Source organism: Lepisma saccharinum, chromosome 6 (genome assembly GCF_977018435.1).
Source record: "Lepisma saccharinum chromosome 6, izLepSacc3.1, whole genome shotgun sequence".
In the NCBI taxonomy this organism is placed as follows: Eukaryota; Metazoa; Arthropoda; class Insecta; order Zygentoma; family Lepismatidae; genus Lepisma; species Lepisma saccharinum.
The window spans coordinates 7,732,301-7,759,105 of NC_139234.1; the positions used below are offsets into that span (position 1 = coordinate 7,732,301).

The 26,805-nt window shown below is 38.8% G+C and overlaps 1 protein-coding gene across 3 annotated transcripts in view; it reads right to left on the reverse strand.

Annotated features, from left to right (window-relative positions):
* LOC145988536 (uncharacterized) overlaps positions 1 to 26,805 on the reverse strand; it is a 232,395-nt gene that overhangs the window by 135,577 nt on the left and 70,013 nt on the right. For 2 of the 3 annotated variants that reach the window (XM_083123440.1, XM_083123439.1), the window contains exon 3: positions 16,881 to 17,024. In XM_083123440.1, the coding sequence (XP_082979566.1) occupies positions 16,881 to 17,024 (144 nt within the window). Of the gene's footprint in view, positions 1 to 7,692; positions 8,042 to 16,880; positions 17,025 to 26,805 lie in introns of those variants that run through there. The other variant, XM_083123444.1, reaches the window with a different exon arrangement.

The following is a 26,805-nucleotide window of genomic DNA, read 5'->3' on the forward strand; positions in this document are numbered from 1 at the left end:
TTATTAACCCGTATTTCAGAATAAAAACTGCATAATTAGCAATCAAATCATGCTTTTATTCATTCTACATGGTTAACATAAAATTTTAGTAACAAATACAGTATAACATGCAATAAAATCAAATAATACAAAATTAAAAATACAGCTCTACAAAATACCAGTGCATGATAAATGTTGTGTTAGTTGAAGTACTACAATACTACTTTAACAGTAAGATGGCATTATAACCACCAATAAAAATTAGCAAAAACAAAAGTTACAAAACAACAAATATTAAATCCACAATTTTTGAAGTAGTGTGCGTCATGATTTGCCAGGATGCTGCCCTAGATCCCTTCCTGCCTCATGTTACGAGCAGATCCGACGGTGCATGGTCCCCTACTTCCATGAGTAACAGTGAATGAAAAGGTGAGACGTAGATAGGCGAGTACAGTTGACAATTATTGTGGATCCGTAGCTGTGTTAGCGTGAGTTAGCATGGAAGCAGCAGGAGGCACCATGCACCATCAACATGAAAGTATATTTTCATCATGTAAGAGTTCGATGTGTACCAGTAAACATTACCCTGAACTTTGTGGGTTTCATTTCTTTTGGGAATATCTCCCGAAAAACTATAAAGCCTCCCAAAGGACTATGTAAGGTACAACTCTGAGAGTGTGTTCAGACCGACCATTACTCGCGTACTCGTACATATCAATTTGCTAACGGCTAGTAACTGCAAGTGTATTCGCTGATACTTATAAACGAAGCAGGTTCAATATAATGGCAATGCAACACTACGTATGAAACTTTCCTATAGAAGTCGAAGCAACTCTCTTCGTCAATTCGAAAACCGCAAACTTGAATTCAATTCCATTAAAAAAAAATGGAAATGGGATCATGCGATACATAAACTTCCGTTAGAATTCCACATGTAATACAAAAGTATTTTTGTTTTTAACCCAACTCAAACACCCGACAAATTGTTCTGATGAGAAAGCAGTGGCAGTACAGTTGGTTTAATTTACCAAGTGTTGGTATCGATCGCTCCTTCGAATCTTTGGTGATCAGAAGTTATGAATGTTACATGAACGACCTTTGTCATTCTAATGTTATATCCATTTTCTTCAGTGGAATGGGGCACCAGCACATTAACAGAACACTTAGATAATCTTCATTTTTTCAGTATATGGATTACTCTGAATGTGATTTCTACGATCTACAGATGTAACACTATTTTCGTCAGTTCATAACCTCTGCCAGGTTACAATTCAGGTCGAAACAAGCACACCATTGCATTCCTTGTGCAATTCTAATTATTCCATACATCACGTGATACCATTCCAGTTTAATATATTACATCGAGACGGCAGCGCTGCAAACCAATATCAATGTTAATGTTAAAATGGTGTGTCTAACTCTGCACAATGGTCCTATAGTTTCTCCACTCCCCTTATAAGAAGGCAAACAGTTGGTACAGCACGAAGGCAACAGAAATTGGGACATGGGGAATGGAAAAGTACGCTGGAGAATATCCGCGTCTTCAATCTTTCGAAGTCCAGTCGTGCTTCGCAATTTTCATGCCCCAGGGACAAAAAAAATGTTTGAAGGGGAGTGAGCTCAGACTGGGCTTTCATTTGCAACCAGTCAGTTACGGTTTTCTCCTGCGATAATACAATAGCGACGGCCTGAGACCTTCGAGTTCCAAGTTCAGTTATAACTGAAGAGAGAAAGATCACCTTGAAGTATCACTCACAGTGAGACAAGGAAAATACATGCGCAATGCTACAGGATGGACAAGTAGTTGTCTGCTAATTGAATTGTCAAAGAAACAACGTCCAAGATTGGTCAAACAACAGTTTTGAGAATTATATTAATACTTAAACACACAAGTAGATTTTTTTTTAAAAAAAAAGCTTTACTCTAACGAAGTGCAGAAATAATATTGTTTAGTGTAATAAATTTACGTCAAGGTAGTATCAAGGTAGTGCTACATTAGAATAGTTTGGGAAGAAGATTTTATTGATTTCAATTTAAGTGTTTTATTAAAGAGATTGTAAGAAGTAGATTATAATTAACACAGTCTTACCATAAGAATGAAATAGAACACCAGCATTTGCTCTGCTACCATAATTGGAAAAAATGTTAAAATTCACCCAAAACCACACATCAATTATCATTTAGGACAACTATAATAGAGTATTCAGAAATTGGGAACATGGTACTCTACCAAACACCAGCGTAATTGCTGGAAGAAAAGATGTTGGATATTTTGCCACCAAAAATAGATCCAGCAAACAATTTCCCATCAACACATAGTTGAAACTGTGGCACACTTTAATGACGTCACGTGAGAACAAATTAGAGGATCCAACCCTTGCAATTAGAACAACAAGATAACGTTAGCGTATGCATTAAGATATGGCTCGACGTCGCACTCTAGGTCACTACCCAAGCTGAACCTTAAGAACGATAAAGTCGTCACCGAAAACGTAAGCCATGGTCAGTACCGTCTGCACATTTTGTTCCACATGCAGTTAGGCTGGTAACTGAAAGAAGGAATAGCGGTAAAGATAATCCCCACCAGAGTTCCAGTTACGAGCTAACTGTACATTGAAAAACCGGCCCTAAAGCAGCTCAAGACTAAACGAAGGGCAATTAAAAGAAAACATTAAGTTTTGCGCTGATAATAGAAACGTGCAGGATATATGTATTAATTTTTCTAGTGCGCACTCGATATTCGCCAAAAAAACCGCATCAATGTGCTCATTAATGCAAAAAGTTTCTGGTGCGCAAAATACAAATGATGTGGCTCCTGTGCGCAATTGGTCCCTCAACAGAACTCCACCACTTTGCTCAGTGTTGAAAAACGTTCCGATAGAAGGTGCAAAATGGTGGGTATAGTGCTGGTCTTGAACGTATCACCAGTTCGCATCTTGGACAGAACCCCAGAGGAAGCTGACCGGACCCGTATCTGGTTTGAAGCCACCACCTGTTTTTCGGCGAAGTGCTGTTGTCACTTTTACCTGCAGTGTTTAGACATCCATTCATTCACTGTGACGTTTTACTCCCAATGTCTTTATATTGTATAAAAAAATAGCAAAACACAATAACACAACCTAGCAAATATAGAGAACCGCAACTTCGCGTTTAGAAATCTCTAAAGAAACTGAATTAGCAACATCTCATTTAGTCCAGGTGGAGTGCTGTCATTTCTTGGATGAACGCCATTGGTGGGAAAGGTTTCAGGGGACGATTTATTGGACTCCATGTGGACCTGACATGTGGTTGTTAGGGGGGAAAACTGATCTTTCGGAACTTTCTTTGATGTAAATTGAGGTTGGAATCAGGACGAGGAGTATAACATCCACTTGCACACGGTTTCATGTAGCTATCGGAATTATTCCATATTTAACATGTACCACAGATATTTGTGGGATAAAATTTTAGAAACCGTGCGCGTTATACACGAGTCATCGTGGAGTATTATTTGTTTAGCTTAAATAAGGAGTGTTCAATTTTTGCGGATTTTTTTAAAGCACAGAAAAGGTTCCAAGTTGCTAAAAAGGGCACAATTCGCATTATTTAGCGATTTCGAATGCGTAAAAAATATATATTCAGGACATGTCACGGACGTACATAAACAGTTTCTCGCAACTCTTAACACTTGCTAAGGTGCTAGTCACTCCACCTTGAACTGATATGGGATACTTGATTTCAGTTCGACCTGAACCAGAACTCCCAACTGCAAAAGAGTTTCAGTTCGATACTTGGCTGACCCTGCAACTGTAGCCCGTACCCAGAGAGAGGCATGTCCCTCCTCGAGCTCAATATTTTAATGTGAGCCAATAAAAGCCTACGAAAATAAGTTGGACAATTTTTCAAATTTTGCAAGAATTTCGATAGTATCCTTGCTTAAATTAATGGGTTGTTTGTGGAGAGACAGGCTCCATAAGTCAGGAGTCTACAATATTTGGTATTGATGTAAAGCTGGCAGATTTAGGATAGTCGATTCTCTTTAATCCCTCCCGAAAATTTTTGGAACTTTACTGATGATGAGAAAAATGTTTTTTTTTTTACCCACATTTAGATATGTTATTCATAACAAACATCGTTGCTAATGTATTTAATTTGCATAAATATTATTTTATAAATATAATTATCATGGCTGTTCAATCGTGCTACCATAATATTTGAAATGAAAACATTGTTAATTAGCGGAATACTCTATTATTCGACCACTTCTGAGAATTTGTTGTAAACAACAAGCAATACCGTCTCACCTAATACTGTAACAGCATGTGGGATCATCTTTCTGGTCCAGATTTTCGGTTACGACCGAGCCCTTTAAAAAAATCATGGGTACGGCCATGGAAAAGTAGTGTTGTCAAAATTTAGGATTGAGTGCCATAGCAAATGTTATCGTGTCCTAACTGTTCCTATAATTGTTTCAAGAGAACACGACGTATACGGGAAAGAAATTGTACATTTGTAAAATAATTAAAAAAAAAAGGAACCTTTGAAATAGGCCACCAATGTATCCATACTCGCTACTCCGGTTAGTGGCGCCACGTCGTGGGAAGTTATATAATGGCGTGCCGTTTCCCGAGTCACTACGTTGATTTGTTTTCAATCTGCAAGAGGTTAGAGTATGAGTTTCGTCCATGCCTCGATTTTTCAGGTTGAAGAACAACGTGCTAATGTGATTTTTTTTTTCAAATTGAGAAAGACGCTATAGATGGATTAATTTAGTGTTTTAAGTCCACTTTATGCACAGTAAGGCTAAAGACGCTATTGTTGCAATAAGATGTACGAGTCGGATGCAGTGTCATGAACGGTAATCAGGCAAAATTCCCATTGCAGCTGATGCAAAATGGTCGGAGTCAACACCATGTGACGACAAGCTTGCGTGCGTTTTCGTGCTCAAAAATAGGTCGATTTGACGGTCCGTGAAATACCAGAAGTCAAGGTTCGTGCCATACGACTTTAAGGAGAAAATTCAACATGCTTTGTGTCGCCGGAAAATGTCGTTCATGGTTGCTGACAGATCAAAAAGGAAAATAATGTTGAAATAAGTGAAGAACTTTTGAACCGGGCAAATGACGACAGCTTATTGAAGAAGTTTTAATAGCTGATGGTAGAGTTAAGCGTGTGGAGTCACTCGCAAGTTAATACGATGTTTGTCGTATTTTTCGAATGGAATGGTGTTGTTCATTACGTCTCACGTGATCAAACAACTGTTGACAGTGATACGACGTTTGAAGGCCAGAAATATGAGCAAAAAGAAAAACAATGCTACATCACGACAATCGTCCAGCGCATTCGGCGCTCCTTATTCGAGTTTGGTGAGGTATAATACAAGTGCCGTACCCCACCACCCCCTTTTGCCTAATTTGGGACATGCTAATTTATTGTTTCCAAAGAAGCCCTTTTTCATAGAATAGTGTATTTACAGTGAAGGAGGACTACTTTCAAGGGGATATATCTGATTAAATTGAATGAGATGTTAATAAAGAGAATGTCAATTGACTTCGGTTTCTTTTTGGGCAGACATCGTATTCAGAATTTTAACGCTAAAATGATAGAAAATTACTAGCCTTGTATAAAAGAAAAACAGCAACACCGTTTCTTTCTTTGGGAGTTTCTCAAATTTTACTCGAATTGCATTACAACAATGATGTTAATTCAAAGTGATCACATGAAGCTGTTGAGCAAACACGGAAATCCAATGCCTGGACTTTAATCTAGGACCTTGGATCCCCATAGTATTGACACGTAATCGTCTGCCCGCATAGATGGCGACACTGTCAACAGTGGTGGCGCGAGGTTTGTGGAAGAAAAAATTATAAGGAACAATTTTTATTTCGCATATTTATCATTTTTCTTTTATTCATTTATTATTTGAAGAGATGTTTAAAACTGTTGAGGTGTGGAGCTCTCATCTTTTAGGGACTCCTCAGGCAAAAAGCAAAGTAAGTTCCATTCACAGTTAGTTAGACGTAACACATAGATATCTACAGTGCCAGAGAACCGATGTTTGTAAGAGAGATCACATTTATACTAGTCACGAATTTATTAATAAATTATTGTGTAATAATGCACTTAAAAGGAGTCGAAGCTCGAACGATATCGTTATCTTCACAACAAATCAACTTTGAACTTGTTGTCTAGTTGTTCAAGTACATGTGCACTGGGTTTTCGAGTGGGTTGAAAGGTATCAAAATATGAGAATTGTTTGTAAACTTTTAGTATCCGGAAAACGCCTGAAACTCGCTATTTGCGTAACTTTCCATAATCCTACTTACGTATTCTGTATTGAGAAACATTGCTGAAGGTGGCATTTCGCTTTTTTCACGGAAACAATGTATATTTCCGACGTACGATGTAAGTTTTGATATTTTCTTTTTCCCTTCGGTAACACGATAAATGGCGGTCAGTTTCACTACCGTAGTCCGCATGCAGTGTTCCCACCCCACTACACCAAAAAATCCCTACGTAGCTCCACAAACCATTGACACATAGCCCCACGAACCATTTCCGGTAAGGCTAGGTTAGGTTGGGTCACGTTTACGTTAGTAGAATAGTAAAAAAATGGATTAGAAAAAAATGCGTAGCCCCACACAATTCTCGCATAGCCCCACAAACCTCTGACACATAGCCCCACAAACCATTGACACATAGCCCCACAAACCATTGACACACAACCCCACAAACCATTGACACATAACCCCACAAACCATTGACACAGAGCCCCACAAACCAATGACACAGAGCCCCACAAACCAATGACACAGAGCCCCACAAACCAATGACACAGAGCCCCACAAACCAATGACACAGAGCCCCACAAACCATTTGCGGAAACGTACCTTCTTCAGTTACAAAAACAAGTTTGGAAACACTAACCGGGATTACGTCATCACACACACGCAACATCCGGCTTAAGGAAATGATGCAACAGCACATTTATATCGAAAAATACCATGATTTATCGGCAAAATTCAATGAACGATGCGAGAAAACACTTCCCCGAACATCCATAAATCTAAAGAAACTGCATTCGGTAAGTAATTTCTCCTGTAAATTTTATGAAATTAGTTTTCCGGATACGGAAAGTTTACCGAATGATTAAATTGTCGATAGATGATGGAAGATAAATTAACAAAAAGAACTATGCTTAATCGTAAATGAAACCGGAATTATTAATTATCACTACCATACTCTAAAGACATTAGTTTTGTTCGAGTGTCCGCTTATAGCACAATAAACGTATGAAACACTCTTCGTATACGGAAAAACGTTGAAACTATTCGACAAGATACTTGGCCTAAAACATGCCACTTCATACTACTTACGGGTTAACTACTGAAAATCGTAAATGCAAAATTAAAGCTTTGTCCTCAAGTTCCTAGTCACTGAACATGCGTTTAACAAAATTCTAATGCTACACGACTTAAAAAGTTATTGGAAGTAGTATCGCACAACGCACAATTAAAAATGAAGAACAAAACAAGAGAAACCTATTAGATTGCACAGACACATCGATAAGGCCCGCCATGCTTTTTAACCATGCACTACACTGGCAGTCACTTTATAGCACTTCACATAACAAGTGAGGGTCTTTTTTTCTTCGCAATTTGACCTCAATACGAAATCTTTGCACTGTCACTCGTGAAAAAGTAAGCTTTACTGGGAAATAAAACAGGCCCTTACCTTTTAACAGCCACAGCTACATCTCTTGAAATACACGACACGAGCACGCGACTTCTATATATACACAAGTCACAAATTGCACTACTTCTTTACACGCGGAAACTTATTACACAGTTAATATATACATACTTAAGTGTTAAGCTATCTGGCACTGTAGCTATGATATCGAGTACTGACTAGTAGCACCTAAAACGGGTGTTAAACAACACAGGATCCATCTGTTCTGTGCAAATGTTGTCGATCACACCTCGTATATATGGTTCAATATCAGGTTGGGTAGACCGCTTGGTTCCTTGATTTATTTCCGTACGGATCTACTAGTTCTTGCAGAAGAGATACGTACTCTGTTTCTCCTGTTGTACATCTGACTTAGATGTCGACCGAACTCGCCTTTATAAAGGTTCGGCTTCCTCTCCCATTGCGCAAGCAGCTGCTGTAAACAATCATTATCATGCCGAGACGGGTCAGAGCGGGAAGGGGGAAGCTGATTATGCATCACGCCACCTCGTGCTCGACCAATCAGGGAAGAGAAAGTTCTGCGTGCCTGCGCTCTGCCCCGCCTTGGCGCCAGAATGTTGAAAGCCTTGGGAGAGCCTAAAAGAGGTCTCACAGGAAATGCCATCTGGGAACAGGGAGGGCATGGTTCATGCTTTACGGATAAGGGCCAACGGATAGCTGTGATATATGGGAGAGATAATAAAATGCTGGCAACTTGCCGCGGAGGAAGAAGTGGAAGGGGAAAACTCGTTTGGCCCCCACTCGACACTGACGCACCGGAAAACCAGTTTGATAAGTATCTCCTACTGCGACGTTTTCTAGAACATGTAATCGTTTCTGTGAAATTAACATGAAACGGCATGACAACAAAAGACAAGTTAGAACAAAGTAGCTGTTTACAACCAGCTTTTTGCTTATCTGGACACGAATGGAAGTATGTGTATATGTATGAAAAAACTTATGGTGCAAGTGTAAATGTACTTTGTGTACAAAGGTTAAACGGCACTAGACCTGCAGCTTATGCTAATGCTTTAAGTCACCCAAACAAGTTTTATCTCTCTCAAATAATATATATTTTTTTTAATTTATGAAGCCAAATCACATCATGACACTAAAAAATTCAGAATCTGAAAAGCGGACACTGCCCTCACAGAAAATGAAATGAATTGAACACCGGGTCAACATTTTCTCCGCATTAATGGTGTTGTAATATCAAGAAGTGTCTACATCTTTCTCCCCCCTCTCTCTCTGTGTCTCTCTCTCTCTGTGTGCAAGATTAATTGATTTAGTTTATTTTACTTCGCTTTTTGTGCCACTTTTGGCTAATTTGACACTCACAAATATCCACGCCCAGTCCGGGATTCGAATCCGGGATCCCTAGCGTCGTAGAGCGATGTGCTAACAGGTCCGGCAAGGGGGCCGGCGGGTGTGTGCAAGAGAGAAAGAGAGTGAGTTAGCCCCCATTTGGAAGGTCCCCCTCGGAGAAAGAGAAGAAGAGAGGGGGGAGAGGGAGAAAGAGAGGAAAGGGGGACGGAATGTTGGGTAGAAACAGGGAGAGCCCCGGACAACAATAGAATTTGCACAGACTAAGAATCCATATTCGGACAGCTGTTTTATTTCTCTACTCTATCAATAGGGAGTTGGATAATGATGCAATTATTGTATGGGCTCAGTGGCGGCGATTGGCCTCCAAAACTGAGGGGGCAAACTGCCAAAACTAGAGGGGCAAGGACAGTTTACTTTCCCTTGGTACATAATGTTCAGCATAGTGCGGGGGCAAAAGTGGCAAAAAGTAGGGGTGCTACTGCCCCCCCTTGCCCCTCCTAATCGCCACCACTGTTTGGGGTGCTAATCTATATCCGGACAGCTGTTTTATTCCTGTAATCTTTCAACAGGGGATGCGAACAACATTGATCTTTATATGTGCAAAATCCCATAGGGACAGTTTTTTTCCATGTGCTCCAATAGCGAACGTGGACAACAATAGAATTTCCATGTAGAAATTCCGTGTTCGGAAAGATGTTTTCTTCCTTTTCTCTGCTAATAGGGAATCGGGCAACGATACAATTTACAAATTGACTGAAATCCATATCCGGACGGCTTCCTTATGCCCATATTACGGTAATTCGGAATCCGGACAACAATCCAATTAGCATAATTATTCAGTAAAAGTAAATATTCGGACAGTCGTTTGTTCTATTAATACATCAATAAGGAATCCGGACATATAAACTGAAAATACATACGTATACGGCCAGCCATTTTATTGTCTTATTCCGACTATTGAGAATCTGAACAACTATGGACATTTCATGTAAATTGAAAATCCAAATCCGGACAGTTGATTTATGCTTTTACTCCTTCAACAGGGAAAGAGGCAACAATGAGTTTTTCCATGTGGACTGCAGATCCATATCCGGACAGCTGTTTCAATCACTTTATTTTCGGATTAGGTAAACCGGACAGCATTGCAATTTTCATGGACTGGAAATCTATAACCGGACAGTTGTTTTATATCATTCATCTGTCTAGGCAATACGGACAATTTGGTAATTGCAAATGGGTTACAAGTAACATGTCCGGACACCTATTGTATGCGAATTGAATTACCTGACATCTGTTTCATACCTTTTTACTTCGTCAATATGGATTCCAGAATTCAACGCAATTTACAAAATGGCTGAAAATACATTTACAGACAACCGTTTTATCAATTTATTCAATGAATAGGAAATGTGAACAATAATCTTTATAGCATATGAATTCAAGATCCAGATGCGGACAGTTGTTCTATTGCTATGTTCCGTCAATAAAGAACTTGGACATCAATAGAATTTGTACATACTGAAAATCCATATTTAGACAACCGCTTTGTTTCTTTATTAAGACAACAGGCAAACTGGACAAAAATGGACTTAGCAAATAGACTGGAAATCTATATGCGGGCTGCTTTTTATAACCCTATACTCCGCAAAGAGAGAATCCGGACGACAGAATTTTGCGCCTGGACGGGAAATTCGTGATCGGACAGTTGTTTAATTCCCTTACTTCGTCAGTAGGGGACGCAGACAACAATAGGTACATGCAGAGGCGCAACCACGAATTTATGTCTGGGGGGGCAAGTACCAGGATAAACGTACCAATAATAATAATAATAATAATAATAATAATAATAATAATAATAATTTTAATAAAAATGTGAATAAGAATAATGCTAAAAATAATAATGTTATTATAACATTATTATTATTGTTATTCTTTTTGTGTCTTCTTTATGTTTCTCTCTTTCTTCTTTGTTTGTTATTGTACAAACATTTAGTAGGTAGAATGTATTTAGTATGTATATGTATCCATCGGGGTTAGGTGGTAAAACAGCCACAGGCTGAACCTCGCCCTTTAATAAAGGAAAATTGAATTGAATTGAATTTGCTTTATTTTACTTCGCTTCTTGTGCCATTTTTGGCTAATTTGCGAAGATGGGGTTGAGTGATGGCCATGGCATGATGGAAATGATGAATGGATACTCACAAACATCCATGCCTAAACCGGGATTCGAACCCAGGACCAACATTTTATTACTATTAGTAGTGGTACTATCAAAGACGTTATTATCCTCATACATTACACAAAAAAGGGGTAGAAGTTTGTGCTAAAGCATTTGTGTTCGAACAAACGATTTGAATTATTTTTTAACACGTTCAATTTCACATTAATAACGGAAAACAACCACATAAACTATTTTTTAAAGACAGAAAATGCTTCATAAATGCATTCCAAGTATAATTCTTTCCTACATTAATATAACTTTCATGCACGATGTATGTTTCACATATATGCAACGTGGAGTGACGTGAACACTAAATTGTGTACGTATTCAAAATTTCTTTAATAAATAGTATATACAGCATATATTATTTAAATATATTACACAACCAATTCACAATAAACCAACAGCAATAATTACATAAATTGTCTACAAATGTGCACGCTCCCTTTCCGCAAAACAATTGTTCATGTACTTAAAAGAAAATCAATGAAGACAAGTCTTATTTCTCTGTCTGGTGATTTACAATACATTACAGTGATCAAACATAACATAAATTGCGAGCGAAGCAAGCAATACATTTTTTGGATACAATTTTATTGCAGGCTGAAATCAATATTAATTGAATAGGGCGCAAATAATTTCATGGAACGCCATGGCATTATATCAACTTTTGTGCCTCCCCGATGGTGTAGTGGTAACATCGTCGCCTTCTGATCAAGGGGTTCTGGGTTCGATACCCGGTGGAGGCACATGGTGATTCGGATCCCACTTTAAATTATAGGCCCAGCCTCAATTAGCCTTACTGTGCATAAAGTAGACTTTAAAAACACACAAATCAATCAATCAATCAATTTGACAACTTTCTGTAATTTGGGTCGCACCCAGGGCCGTCTCCCGCCGTCACCTAGCTACGATCCTCAGCGTCATAAGACTAAAAAAAGCAGGTATTGCGAGCGAAACGAGCAAGAACATTTTACGAAAATTATTTTTATTTGCATAAAATTTGAACTTGCGGTAATTGTCCCCTTCAGGTACACTTGGCAGTCAATGTTTGACCCCTTGCCCCCCCCCCCCAGAACTCATTTCCGACACAGTATACTGTGTATACCTCTGTGGTTGCGCCACTGTGTACATGTACTGAAAAAACATACAGGAAGAGCTGTTTTTCCCTTCACTTACATTGTACAAAATATGGACAACAATGCAATTTACTAATTCACTCAAAACCCACATTCGGGCAGATGTTAAATGCCCTTTACTCTGTCAATAGGAATCCCGGACAACACTCGAATCTTATATGTGAACTGAATATTCATATTAGGACAGCTGCTTTATTCCTCCGCTCAGTGGCGGCGATAAGGGGGAAGGCGAGGGGGGCAGTTGCCCACCCCCCCCCCCAGTTTCCGCCACTTATGCCCCCGCACTATGCTAAATCTTATCTACGAAGGGAAATATACTGTCTTTGCCCCCCTATACCACGTTTGTTAGAACCTGTCCCGTTTCCCGCGCTAGGGATCGCTCGACAGTTTTGGTGCCAATGAGAAATTAGGAAAAAAATCGTCTGCTGGGCAGCGAGGAGCGAATGGAAGCCAGCAGAGAAGCGCTTACGTAGACGCTGTTGCCATGTTGCGTATTTTAATTGGCTGCCTGGCTTTGACTTTCCCCAGCACGGAGAAAAGCCAGCGATCAGCTGGCGCGGGAACCGGGACAGGTTGTAACAAGTTTTGGCTACTTGCCCCCCCCCCCCCCCCCGTTTTGGAACCCAATCAATGGGGAATCCGGACAATAATGGAATTTGCAAACAGAAGGAAAATCCAGATCTGGACAGTTCATTTATTTCTTTACTACGTCAGTATTCAATCATGAAAACAATTTACAAATTGACTGAAAATCCATATACGGATTATTCCGTCAATAAGGAATCTGGACAACAAAAGAATTTGGATAATTTAAAGTCCGTATTCGGACACCTGTTTTATTCCGACAATACAGGATCTGAAGAACAATGTGCTTAACATGTGAACTGGAAACCCTGAATAGGCTCTTTCCTATCCTTTTACTCTATGAACAAAAACCCGGACAAGAATCTAATTTTACATGAACGGAAAATACGTATTCGGACAGTTGTGTACTCCGTCAGTAGGGAGCAGACGACAATAGAAATTTCCATAAGCATAATCCATACACGGACAGCTGGTGTATATGGTTCTCGCAATACGGAAACAGGACAATCTTGCAAGTGGACTGAAAATTCATACTCGGTCGCTGTGTTATCCCTTGCTGTGTTAATGGGAAAACCGGACGACTGGTGTCTGCATGTGAACTGAAATCTTATATCCCTACGCTACGTCAATAGGGAATCCGGACAGCATTAAAATCTGCATATGCATTGAAAAATTGATTGATATGGGTTATTTTACTTCGCATTTTTTGCCACTTTTTGGCTAACCGCGAAGATGAGGATGAGTGAATGGTGAAATTGATGAAGGGACACACAAAGTACACCCATGCCCAGGCCGGAATTCGAACCCGAGACCCCTGGCGTTGTAGCGCATTTTTTTCTTTTTTTGGAAGACCCCTACGCGGCAACCTTTCTCAAACATCAAACTCATATCAATCAATTAATCTCATTTCTCTTATTCATTCAGCATTCAGGACAGAGGAAGACAAACATCCATGGCTGTACTGGGATTCTAACTCGGAACTCCTGGCGTCGTTTCGCGCTGCGCTTACCACTATGCCACGTAGATCCGAACATCTGTTTTATACCTGTACTCCGTAAATATGGAAACCGGACTGTATCCCTTTCTTCCGACATTAGGGAATGCGGACAACAATGACTTTTATATATGAATTGCATCCGGACAATTGTTTCTCTTAGTTCAAGGGCGGGCCCGAGTCTTCTATGGCATCTGATTGTTCACTTGGGAAATGATGACGATAAGAAATTTTATGCAGACGTCTAATTTCTTAAAATGAATCTTATTTGTGTGTGGAAAACTGGCACTGGATAAAACAAAGTTCTCACACGCTCAAATAATTACACTCTCGTATTTTGGTTCGGCAGGTTCAACAAAAGGTCCCGGGTTCGATTCCCGACGGAGACACAGAGGCTCGGATCTCACTTTAAACTGTAGGTCCCTTCCCGATTAGCCTTACTGTGCAGAAAGTGGACTTAAAACACCAGTTCAATTAATCAGTCAATCGAAAGGTTCAAGGTTCGATCCCTGGTGGTCAGGCCGGTAACCAGAATTTGATTTCGGAAGGGGCTTATCCCTTATCGGCAGCCGCCATCTAAAGACGAAAAGGTTGGGGGGAAGAGTAAATGCGCTGAAGATCAATTTCTTGATATATTGCAACTTACCATATACAAGATGTTTAATCCTGTTAATGAAGTAAATTAATTACTACTACACATTATTAAAATCAGATATTTGTAGGATTTCGGGAAAGGACTGCAGCCCCCGAGCCCCTTCCCTGGGTATGTGCCTGCTTGTATTAGTTCCAAAATTTCTGTGCTGTTCCAACATCGTGAGGACAATTTGCAAAGTACTTGAAAGCGATATGGAAGCAAATTCTGCTCTCGAAACAATTGGGACTCGATGCGATGACCACGCGCAACCGAATGAAAGAACCCTTCGCAGACCTTGTCTCTCAATATTAATTTTACTGACTAATTGTAAGTTTTTCTGGGCCTACTCGATGACGCAGTGGTAGCGTCGCCGCCTTGTAATCAAGGAGTCCCGGGTTTGATACCCGGTGGAGGCACATAGTGGTTCGGATCCCCGATTAGCCTTACTATGCATACAATGGACTTAAAACACGAACTCGATAATTGGAAGGTTTTAGAAGAACGAAACATGGATTTTTTTCACCTTACTTTTACAGTTTTTCTTCCTAAGAATTCCACTAAGTATAACACGCTACGAAACCAGAAGTCCAAGGTTCGGACTTTGGACAGATATGGTTGTATCATGTCTGTCCCATCGCCATTCCTTCGGCTTATCATTCATCCTCATCGTCGCATTCAACCCAAGAGGTAGAAAAGCGGCGTAATATAGAAATATATAAATGATTGATTTGGTTTATTTTACATCGCATTTCTGACACTTTTTGGCTAATCGTGAAGATGAAGATGAAAATGACTGATGTGAAATTGATGAGAGGACCATCATAAAGAACACACACGTCCAGTCCGGGATTCGAACCCAAGACCCTTGGCATCGTAATGCACCTTGTTAACCACTGCACAACAAATAGAAACAGAAAATGCTTGATAAGTTATTTGCTTCTCCATTACTCATGTTTATATTATATAACTATTATTCGCTGTATGACTAGAGATAATTATATTTGTATGTCTAGTCAACCTTGCCACCTAAGCAGCAACAGCTTCTGCATTTGCAGGTGGAGGCTAAATGAAGAAAAATTACAGAAAGTCAGGAAGATACAGAAATTTTGGAACATAATAAATATAGAGCATGCAGACGGCTGTAAAATAAATTGCTACATACCTAGTTTTCTTCCATTATTGAAAAGTGGTTTATTCTTCATTATACATGAGATCAACCACCCTGGGAGTCGAACCCAGGATCTTGTGTGGTAGTCTCATTTTTTTTTAGAACGTCAATATGTTAGAAATTTGGTCGATCAGTCGATCCTGATCTATTGTATCCAGAGGAAGACAATCTGGCAGATTATCAATAGACATTTCACTCGCGATGTAGGAAAACGAGATCACAAACACTTCGTGATTCTATCTTCTCGCGTTTACAGAAGTTAACCACCGCTCGGACCACTGACAGACATAAATTGTCAACCAAATCAACAGATGAACCGACTGCTTCCACGATTCTCCGAATTTTCAGAAAGTAGAGTGTTGAGTGCATGTGAGAAGAACCGCTGTCAATCATTCCCGCGCCGAAAAAGTGACAAGCAATAGAATTCTGTTCTTGGAATTTGAAACGCATGGGGATATCTTTTCTGAACCATAAAATAAAAAAACCCAGAACGTTCTAGCCACCCGCAGCTAAATCTTCCTGTTTGTGTAGTCCTTTCGGCACCCATGGTGCCAGTGCAGAGCCAGATGAAGACAAAGTGCGGGTTGTGGAGGGAACCTGGATCTGGTGTGCAGCAGGGAGGAAAAGTGCATTTTCAATAGGTGTCAGACTTCCCTGACCGGGGCGAACCACAAAGCCATTAACTGCATCCTCTGCTATCTGCTAATACATCTGTTTGTGTTCAACAAGCAAGAAACAGGGAAATAAAGAAATGCCTTGCTTGAGTTCGTGCTACTGAAAATTGAAGAAGTGTTCCAAACTGCAAGCAAAATTTACTGAAGAATAATTTTGCAATATTTGTCATCAAAGTAAAATTTCCAGCAAATACAGGACAGTTTCCCGGGGCCACGTGGACGTTTGCCGGGGCCAGTGCCCCCCCCCTAACGACGTCCCTGTGCTCCGCCAATAATAAAACAATAAAACAATATAATTTGCTTATTCGTTTAAAACCAAATCGGGATATCTGCATTTACAATTTCGCTCTGTAATTTAGCTGTTTTATCATTTAAGTCTTATCAAGCTGCAAGAAAGAAACATGTGAGTTACAAGGAATACCCACAATCCCTTTCGCCCTCGTCACCTACCTTCTCGTCGGCCATAGCTTCCTGAACATGCAGAACGCTGTCTACCACCCGCTGGTTCTCCACGGCCAGTTCCGTGTCCCTCTCCCGGAATCCCTGGAAATCATCCTCCGAGGTGCCACCTTCACAGGTTTCCTCCTTCGGTTCCTGTAAGGAGAGGGACGAAATAAATATTTTAGGAACAAAACAAGTAGGTAGAAAGGCAGGGTGCGAAATCCTGATGGGAGAGGGTACTTTCCCCACCAACAATCATGTCCTCAAATATATATATATATATATACAGGGTGAATGGTAATTAGATGTATTCCCTGAAAGGTGTTAAAGTAGAGACAATTTTCAATAAATTTGACCATATGATATCCCGTCCAAAAATTAGTAGTTTTCGAGATAATCGAATATCTGTTGTTTTTTTTAAAAAAATGACAATTTTCCACAGAAAAATATGAATTGAAAAAAAACTGCTCATTGCATTGAACTTATTTCAGCGTTTTCTGATAGCTAACAAATAAGTGGTTCGTTGAAAAAAAAAGTTTTTCCCAAATAACAATCACATGTAAGTAACGGGTGGGTCTAAACTTACAAGTGATGATAAAAAAATGCACTCTTAGTTTACTTGGCAACATATTAACAACAAAAATGGTATGACACGAAGCGTACAAATTACTTAAATTTCTTCCTTGAGTCATCAGCTATCCAACAAGTTACAAATGTTGCTAACATTCACATTTGTGTACAAGAAATAATATTTCATTCATCTTCATGTGAATGGAATCAATGAACAATACAATTGAAGAACATTGCACGTCTTGCTCAAAGTGGGCACCTCCGTTACGAAAGCAGGCACGCAGGTTTTTACGGACATTTGGTCTCTTACCTCATGATGTGAAGGTGTCCTTGATGCAGGCCCGTAGCCAGGAATTGTTAATAGGGAGGGGGGCGAAGTCAATCCTAGAGGGGGCAAATTTTTAATATATTGTGTTGAATTGACAGATATAGCAAGGTACAGAGAGGCACTTTCCCCCCTCCTCCAAAAGTAATAAGTAACAGGAAAGGGATGATATCTTGAAACTCGAACGAACAATAAAAGTTCGAGCAACATCAAATAACAATATTTCGATAATAACCTTTCGGACTACCAAAGAATACAAAGATAAAGTTTAACATAAATAGGCTAATCAAGGTTGTATCTACTTTATATTTACAGGTCAATAATGTTAATAGACGATTAATATGTACCAACAGCTTTGGGCTTCTCTGCAGAACTGATTAAGGAAGTCATTTATAAATTGTGCTTCATAATGTTTCCCTCTAGTTTCCAGCATGCAAGATTTTTACGCACAAAGGAATCTAACGAAAATCCAACAACACCATTGTGTTGTGTTATGCAAGAAAAATTGAATTAATTAAATAATAATGGTTACATATTATCTAGACTTTGATGAATTGTGTAAAAATTTGTAATACATTTTTTGTAGGCCTACTTCCTAAAACATTAAAACATGGGTCCCTTACTCCATCACAGATTCTATTTGTTTCAAATGAAAGACTCTTGCATCACTACAGACAATGTTTTCCTACTGGTTACGATATCCATTTTGCAAAATATTGTGTTGTTGAAATACATGTGTTTGACACCTGACAAACAAATAGAAATCCCTTGATTGATCAATGACTTCTTGGATGACAGTGTCATCATTAATATTTCATATCAAGTTTTATAGAGGGAAATTATGTATCCTCTTTACATTATGAAAAATACCTTCCTTAATGACTATGGTACGAAACCGAACGATGTAAGAGGCCTCCTTCGCCTTACCCCATTTCCGCGACACGAGGTCTCTGGGCCGCTTATCGCCACCACTATTTGAGCAGAAGCGTGCAAACCCCAAATATCAGTTTCTTTTAATGCTGATACTGATTTCTGCCAGTCACAGAATGGCTTAAGATAGAATGAATAAAATTAGGAGAATCCACTCCTTAGCACAAGAGTTGACATAATAATTTGTCCAAAAAATTAGGTTGTGCCTGAGGTACTTTAACAGACAACGTCTACAACAGACACAATGTAAATAGAATATAATTTGAGAGATTTTCAATCGTATTTAGGGCCTCCCCGATGGCGCAGTGGTAGAGTCGTTGCCTTGTAATCAAGGGGTCCCAGGTTCGATACTCGGTGGAGGTACATAGTGGTTCGGATTCCACTTTAAAACTGTAAGTTCAGTCCCGATTAGCCTTACTGTGCACTTACTTAAAGTGGACTTAAAACACCAATTCAATCAATCAATCGTATTTATTTCACTGCAGCTTTTTTCTATTTGTAATTTTCTTGAACCTATATTCATAGGGTGCCGCCTGATAACTCAGACAACTTTCACAGTGTGTACAGGACATCAAGGAAAGCAACTCTTCTCAGTCACTATTTACTTGTCTAATTCTACTTTCGATGTTACAAGCAATCGAAATATGGCATCTTCTGACCTTAATGTATGCAATCCCATTGATAGCTTCGCAGTTGCAAATGGCATTAATTTTTACTGCCGTTTAAAATTCTGAGAGCAATATATAACATGCTATGGAAACGATATCATGCAAACAGTAAGGGTTAAAAAACTTAACTTTTTCTTTATAAAATGGATATCATAACACACACCTATGTTGCTTATCATATTTGATGCGTTTGCATAGAGAAATGATTCATAAGATTTGAAATTGATATTTACACTCCATCAGATGCTTAGTGTAACCTGTATCAAACTACAAATTTTATCGCTTTCTAACCGAAGTAATAAATGTGAAACATTATCACATTTTCATCGTGTTTGATATTAATTTGAGCCAGTAAGCAGCCCTACATCATTCACTAGCCGACCTCCTTGGTGGGATGGTTACATAACACACTACGAAGCCAGGGGTTCCAGGTTCGAGCCTGGGCATGAGTATTCTTTGTGAGCAGAGGCGAAACCACAAACTTTTATCTGGAATGGGGGTCAAGTGCCAGGACAAACGTGCCAATAATAATAATATTAATATAGTGGTGATAGTGGTAGTAATAATAGTAGCATTAAAATACGTTATTATCATTGTAAATCATGCAAAAGGTGGTAGAAGTCGGTGCTAAAGCATTTGTGTTTGAACAAATGATTTGAAATATTTTTCCAACACGTTCAATTTCATATTAGCTAATAATGAAAAACGAGCACACAAACTGTATTTTTGAAAGACAGAATATGCATGACGAACATTATTCTTTTTGTACATATGACACGTATAACTTCCATGTAGAACATATATTTTACACATATGCAACATGGAGCAACGTAAAATAAGAAAATACATATGCAACATGTTAATACTAAATTGTGTACGTATTCAAAGTTTCTTTAATGTTATATATATATATTATTTAAATACATTAGGCTACATGATCAATTCCTCCGCCAAATTGTCTCTCAAATGTGAGCGCTCCTTTTTCAATTGTTCATTCATTTAAGCAGCAACAATCTGAAGTATATATCTGGCCTTACTTCTCTCTCGGGTAATTTAGAATGTATTACAGAAAATAATCATATTGGGATCGAAGCGAGCAGGAAAATCTTTAGATCCAAATATTTGCAAACTGAAAACAATATTTATTTAATAGGGCACAAATAATATCACGGGGCGCCATGGCATTATCTTTAACATTTTTTTAAAGATCGTTTTGGCTCTCAAGGCTGACTTCCGCCACCCCCTAGCTATGGCTCTGAACTTGGACTATAAGAATAGGAGACATTTAGCTTGCAAGCGAAGCGAGCAAGGAAATTCTACGAAATGTACTTTTATTTGTATAAAATTTGAAATCGAAAGTGCAATTGCCCCTCTGTGCCCCCTGCAAGTGCCCTTAGTCGTCTGGAAGACAAATGCAAGAAACACTTGAAAATTAATTCCATCTCGAGTATCCATTTGTCCTGCTGTTCTTAGATTCTGCTAGTCATGTTTCTTTACTTCGATGTTTGCACCCCTAGATTGGACTTCTGTCCGAGATTGGGGGGGGGGGACAATGCCCCTGCCCCCCTGTGGTTGCAACACTTTTCACGAGTGTCTCTTCATCAATTTCAAGTCATCACTCATTGTCACGATTAGCTAGATGTGGCAGAAAGGCAACGCTAAGTAACAAAAATCAAATATCCACTCCCTCTCTCTACGAGGGTCACTATTTATATTTTGAGCCTTGGCAACACTGATTGAAGTTAGGCGCGATTTGACGTTTGCACGAAATCGCTGGCATTATTGACCATAACATACTTCAAATGTTTTGTCAATAGCTTCATTTGTGTTGTTTATGTTGCCTTGGAGATTGCGCGACAACAATAAAATGGAATTAAAACAATAAAATGGAATTAACTCGAACATTTTCGTGCGATGATTTTTTACGATTTTCGACGTAGATTATCAAGACAAGAGTGCATCGATCAACTTACTTCCATATTTGGCGATGAAGCCCCATCCTTTGCCACTGTGAAACGCTGGTATAACGAATTTAATCGTGGCCGCCATTCGCTCACCGACGAGATTCGCGAAGGTCGTCCAAAATCAGTTGTTGTTCAAGAAAACATTGATGCTGTGCAAAACCTAATACTGCAAGATCGTCATGTGACATACTGTGAGATTGAGGCAACCATAGGCATTAGTTCCACCAGCATATATAAAATATTACATGATCATTTAGCTGTGAGAAAGGTATGTTCTCGTTGGATCCCACACAATTTGACAAAAACTCAAAAAGACGCTCGCGTCAATTGGTGCAAACAAATGCTCAATAAATACAATCGTGGTGCTTCAAAAGACGTATATAAGATTGTAACAGGTGACGAATCATGGATATATGCATATGAGCCGGAACGTAAACAGCAGTCGACTGTATGGGTGTTTCAAAATGAATAGTGTTGCTCACGGGAATGCCTTTCTCGTCTCGTTTTCGAGACGAGACACGAGACGGGACGGGACGGCTTTTGAAAAGTCTCGTCTCGTCTCGAATGTCTCGAAAAAATACAAGCAAACTTTTTAATCAGTTGCAAATGCTTGTTTGCTTGGAATAAAGTAGTTCAATTAGAAACGTTGATAAGCGTGTATTAAGTCAAAAGAAGGCTATTCTAGAGAGAGTAATGAATGAATTGAATACCTAAACTTATTTTCAATACTCTTTCAAAACACAGCATTACTCCCCATTTTTGTTTTTCAATTTATTCCAGGTTAATAACTTTATGTTACGAGTACGATAGTACTCCAGATACTAATACAATTCTGAATAACATCAAGTAAAAGCGCAGGTAGAGAACGTGGAAGGAGGGTCCAAAACATCGTGGAATGTCTGCGTCCGAGGTTTATCTTGTAAAAATAGTCTCAGCTCTATAGGTTGGAAAGATAAACGGACCGACAGATATGGTTTATTATTATTATTTAATTTTTACATCAAAGGGTGTACAGAAGTGATTGTTATTAGGAAGTATGAAAAGCATTGTAGGAAACATGGCAGTACAAATTGATAAGGAGTTGTTGGGAAAGTTATTAAGGAGTCCAAGATATTAGCAAGACTAAGAGAAGGAGATAATTAGGTACAAATAATCTTGAATTATCCCACTCCGAACAGCTGAGAGCTAAAGAGGAGGAGAAAATACGGGAAATATGGAAAGAAGTAATTTGGTGATTTTTAGTGTTTACGGGGAACCACGACAAGATTTTTACCACATGATTATTTGCACAGGTTACGAAATTATTAGAATGTTATGGAAATTTCGGATATGTCTTTGTTGAGAAAATTCTTGTTGTTTCCCTCAGGCATTCTACAGGTGGTTGGATTAGATTTTTTTACGTCCGTTTGAAGATTATTTCCAATGTTTTTTTTTATTTATGTATTTCTTATTTAGGGAGAATACTATTCCTTGGATTGTAATAACGAAATACTGAGGCTGATATAGAATAGATTTCAAATGAAGGAAGTGCACTAAGTTCTGTATAATCGTCGTAGAAGGAAACTTTGTTCTATGAGGGGGCTCCCCGATGGTACAGTGGTAGCGTCGTCGCCTTGTAATCAAGGGGTCCCGTTTTCGATACCCGGTGAAGGCACATGGTGATTTGAATCCCACTTTAAACTGTGGGTCCAGTCCCGATTAGCCTTTCTGTAAATCAGATGAAGGAATGTTGTAGCTGTTCTTTTTATTCTGTAAATTTAGCCTTCAGGTTTATGATCAAAATATATGTAGTATCTACTGTCTACATTTTCACTCGTTACTAAACACATTTCACAAAGTAGTTTTATCGAAATTCAGAGGGAAGCTGACAGCAATATCAGGGTGGCGGGAGCTTGTTTACGACCAGGGTGTATTCCGAGACTATTTTTCGCCGTTCCACACTGACAGAGGTTTTGCTTTGAACAATGGACACCGTTGCTTCAGGGGGCGAGGTTGACCTGCCCAAACATAGGGCGAGGTTGACCTGCAGTAGCGGGTAAGTGCCATAAATCCAGGCCTAAAGTAGGAATGAAAGTTCATGCAAGGGAGGGGCAATAAAAATTCTGTAATTTGGTTTGCTTGCTGACAGGAAGTTTTGCAGGAAAAGCTGAAAAGGAAAACGGCAGACTTTGAATGAAAGAACACAAGTTCTTTGTATTATTCGCCGACACACAAGCTTCCATTTCGAAGGTGAGGCTATCAGCAGTGAAGTTATTAGAGGGTTGGAATCAGTAACGACGCCAGAGGGGGGTAGGGGGATGCCCCATGTCAGACACTTCGTCCCCCCCCCCGGGCCACGCAACTGAAGTTAATTAAATATCGAATAATAAGAGAGTTCATTTATAAGAGTATGACCTTTTCAAAGTAGTGTATTCTGCTTATAATACCAACATGATTAACAAATATTAATTTGTTTAGTATATATATAGCTATGTGTGTGTGACTTTCGTCCAAGATTCGAGCGCCGACCTGGGCATAGGTGATTTCTCATTCATTTATGTCCTGTAATAGCCGAGATTAACCTAAGTTTTAACCAGTCTTAAGAACTGGGAAAAAGTGTTGAATGTGGATGGTTTTAAAACATCACGAATATTTTCAGGACCACAAGACATCATCTGTAGTACGGGCAAATTATTCTAATCGTGGTTGTTAGTGACAACGCTAATTATTAAAAGACATTCAAAGTTGATTCAAGATTTGGTTATTGGTTGATTTGGTGTTTTAAGTCCACTTTATGCACAGTAAGGCTAATCGGGACTGGACTTATAGTTTAAAGTGCCTCCACTGGGTGATCAAAAAATGATCTAAGAAAACCCGACACTACATGTCAGTTGTTGTGGCTTCATCGCGGTTTCTTACTATTCAGGGACTTGAGTTTCGAGATGATGACTCTGAGGAAACCTTAACAAAGGGGATTTCTTCGATACTCTTGAAGCTAATGAGGGGATATTATTTGGAAATGTATTGAACGTGAACCTTAAAATGCAAATTACACTTAAAATTCAATTCAAAACTAATCGCGGGCAGGTAAAAGAATTAGGATTTGCCACTCTTCAATCATTAGATGCAGGTTCGCTCTTTCTCGTACATATCAAAATCAAAGAACGTCTTCCCACGAACTCCATAGGTGCCTGTAATTGTGTAGCACAGACATACGTTAGAGTGGTAGAGTAAGAGTAAGTAATGTCAGGGTCAGAATATTTCTTGAATTATGAGATAACTGTAACCTTTGTCTGATTTTTTATCCTGTGATAACATTTCCCTCAAAGGTGAAACACAAATTTTGCCCAAAACTCTTCAGCGTTACGAAGATGGTTGTCCTTAAAATCTTTGAAAAGGCTTGCTCGAAACAGGATGCTGGATGCAAAATGAGAAGAAATGTCAAGTCCTGGGCGTACCAAAGGTGGGCAATGTGTTCTCCAAAGCTCATACAGCAGAATTCTCCTACAGGAGAATTGCACTTTACTAAGTGCCTCACATTGTTTCTAATACTTAAGAAGATTAATTTCTTCCAACGTCACGTTTATTTTGCAAGAAAATTAAACTCTTCCAAGCATTTTTTTCGTCATTTATATTATTATCTTATAACTTAAATATTTATATCAGTAGTTTCATCTCAAGAAAGACGATGAATTATAAAATTATGAATGTCTTTCAATACTACTGAAATAGGCCACTAGAGACAACGCAACTTACCAGTAAAAAGAATTAATGTCTTTATTAAAACGAATCATGTGGAGATAAACTCGTAATCAAGAAGTAAATTTAGGCAGTAAACGTCCACTCTAAATAAAAGACAAACACAAAACACCATACATGAATATAATAATAATAATAATTATTATTATTATAAGTATTATTATATATGTATATATATGTGTAGTGTTTTCGGGCGTTTTAATGTGACTGCCCTCTTACAATATTTTGTTGCCAGCCCCCCCCCCCCCAGTCATATTTCCCTGGCTCCGTCACTGGTTGGAAGTAAATTTATTAGGACGAGGAAAGTAACATTAGCTGTTGACAGTGTTGCACCACAGGACGTGATATGTGCTACTGTTTGTATAAATGATAGGAAATTTTAGCAAAAATTTATAATTGTTGAGACTTAAGAGCTGTTTCCTTCATTTGATCGTAGGAAGAGGTTTTCTGAGACAGAGTGGAATTATTTTACACATACATGAGAAAGGGTGGTTGTTTAAAGATAGAGACGTATTTTGCACATTTTTTAAAAGTTCAGATAAAACGAGAATTTAGCCTTACTGTTATGAAAAGAAATAACGCAGTATGTACAGGGAAATAATAACTTCACATTTCTCGAACCTCGTGGGATGCAACACACATGCACAAGAGTATTGCAGGAAGTCTATGAACGAGTATGAAGAGGGGTGAATTAGTGGATTCTAATATTCTTAAGTTTTTTTTTTTTGTCCACTTAATTCACAAATAGGCTAAATCGCGAACCGACCTACAGTTTAAAGTGCGAACCGATCCACTTTGTGCCTCGACGCGAGTATCGACGCGAGGCATTACAAGACCTCAACGTTATTACTACGCCATCGGGGAGGCACCCAATTTACACAAATATGTTGATTCCAATAACACGTTATATGCATAATCTGATAATGATGCACTTTTGGTGCATCTAAACATATTTTTTTCAACTATAGCATGTCTAAAAGAATCATTGAAGTTGGGATTTTTATAACTTTAGGAGGCACGGCTCTGTAAATGTGCGATATAAAATAAATGCAGGTTTGCCTTTCATACGTGGTGGTTTTGTCACGTTTCTTCGCTTCGTAAAACATACACTTTTGCAGGAACGGCTTCTTGCATCCTCCTGGGGCCTTGCTCTAGCTAAACAAAAAATATATTTGTTTAGCATAACCGAGGGTTACATATTCCTGCCGAACTTACTAGAAAACAAGGATTCTATTGGGATCATACAAAGAAGTATGTGCGTCATAAGCTGAGTATAAGAAACAGCACAATATCACAAAGAAACACTTTGAAACTTATGTCATAGAAGATGTTTAACAATATTAAGAACAATAAATGCTTTCTATTTGTAATATACTAAATATTGAAATTTTAAATAGTCTTTTGTGTTCGTACTACACATTTAAAAACTTTTTTTTTGCTCCCCAGCGCCAAGCTTAGAATTGAAAGAAAAAATGTACATTTTCATAGTGCACGGAAGTTCGACATTCAGAAAGAAAGAAGGTCTATTGGAAAACATTTCAAGACTTCCAAAAGGTATAGCAGTAATGACAGACAGACAGTTGTATGGAAGCGAGAAAAACCACAAGGTAGATTTCATAAGATACCTAGCAATCAGTAACCAACAAACTGCATTTTTAATATTAATGTCTTCATGATTAACGAACCTTATTTATTCTCACCACGCATTTCGTGTTTCTGCTACTTTTGACTTTTGTTGG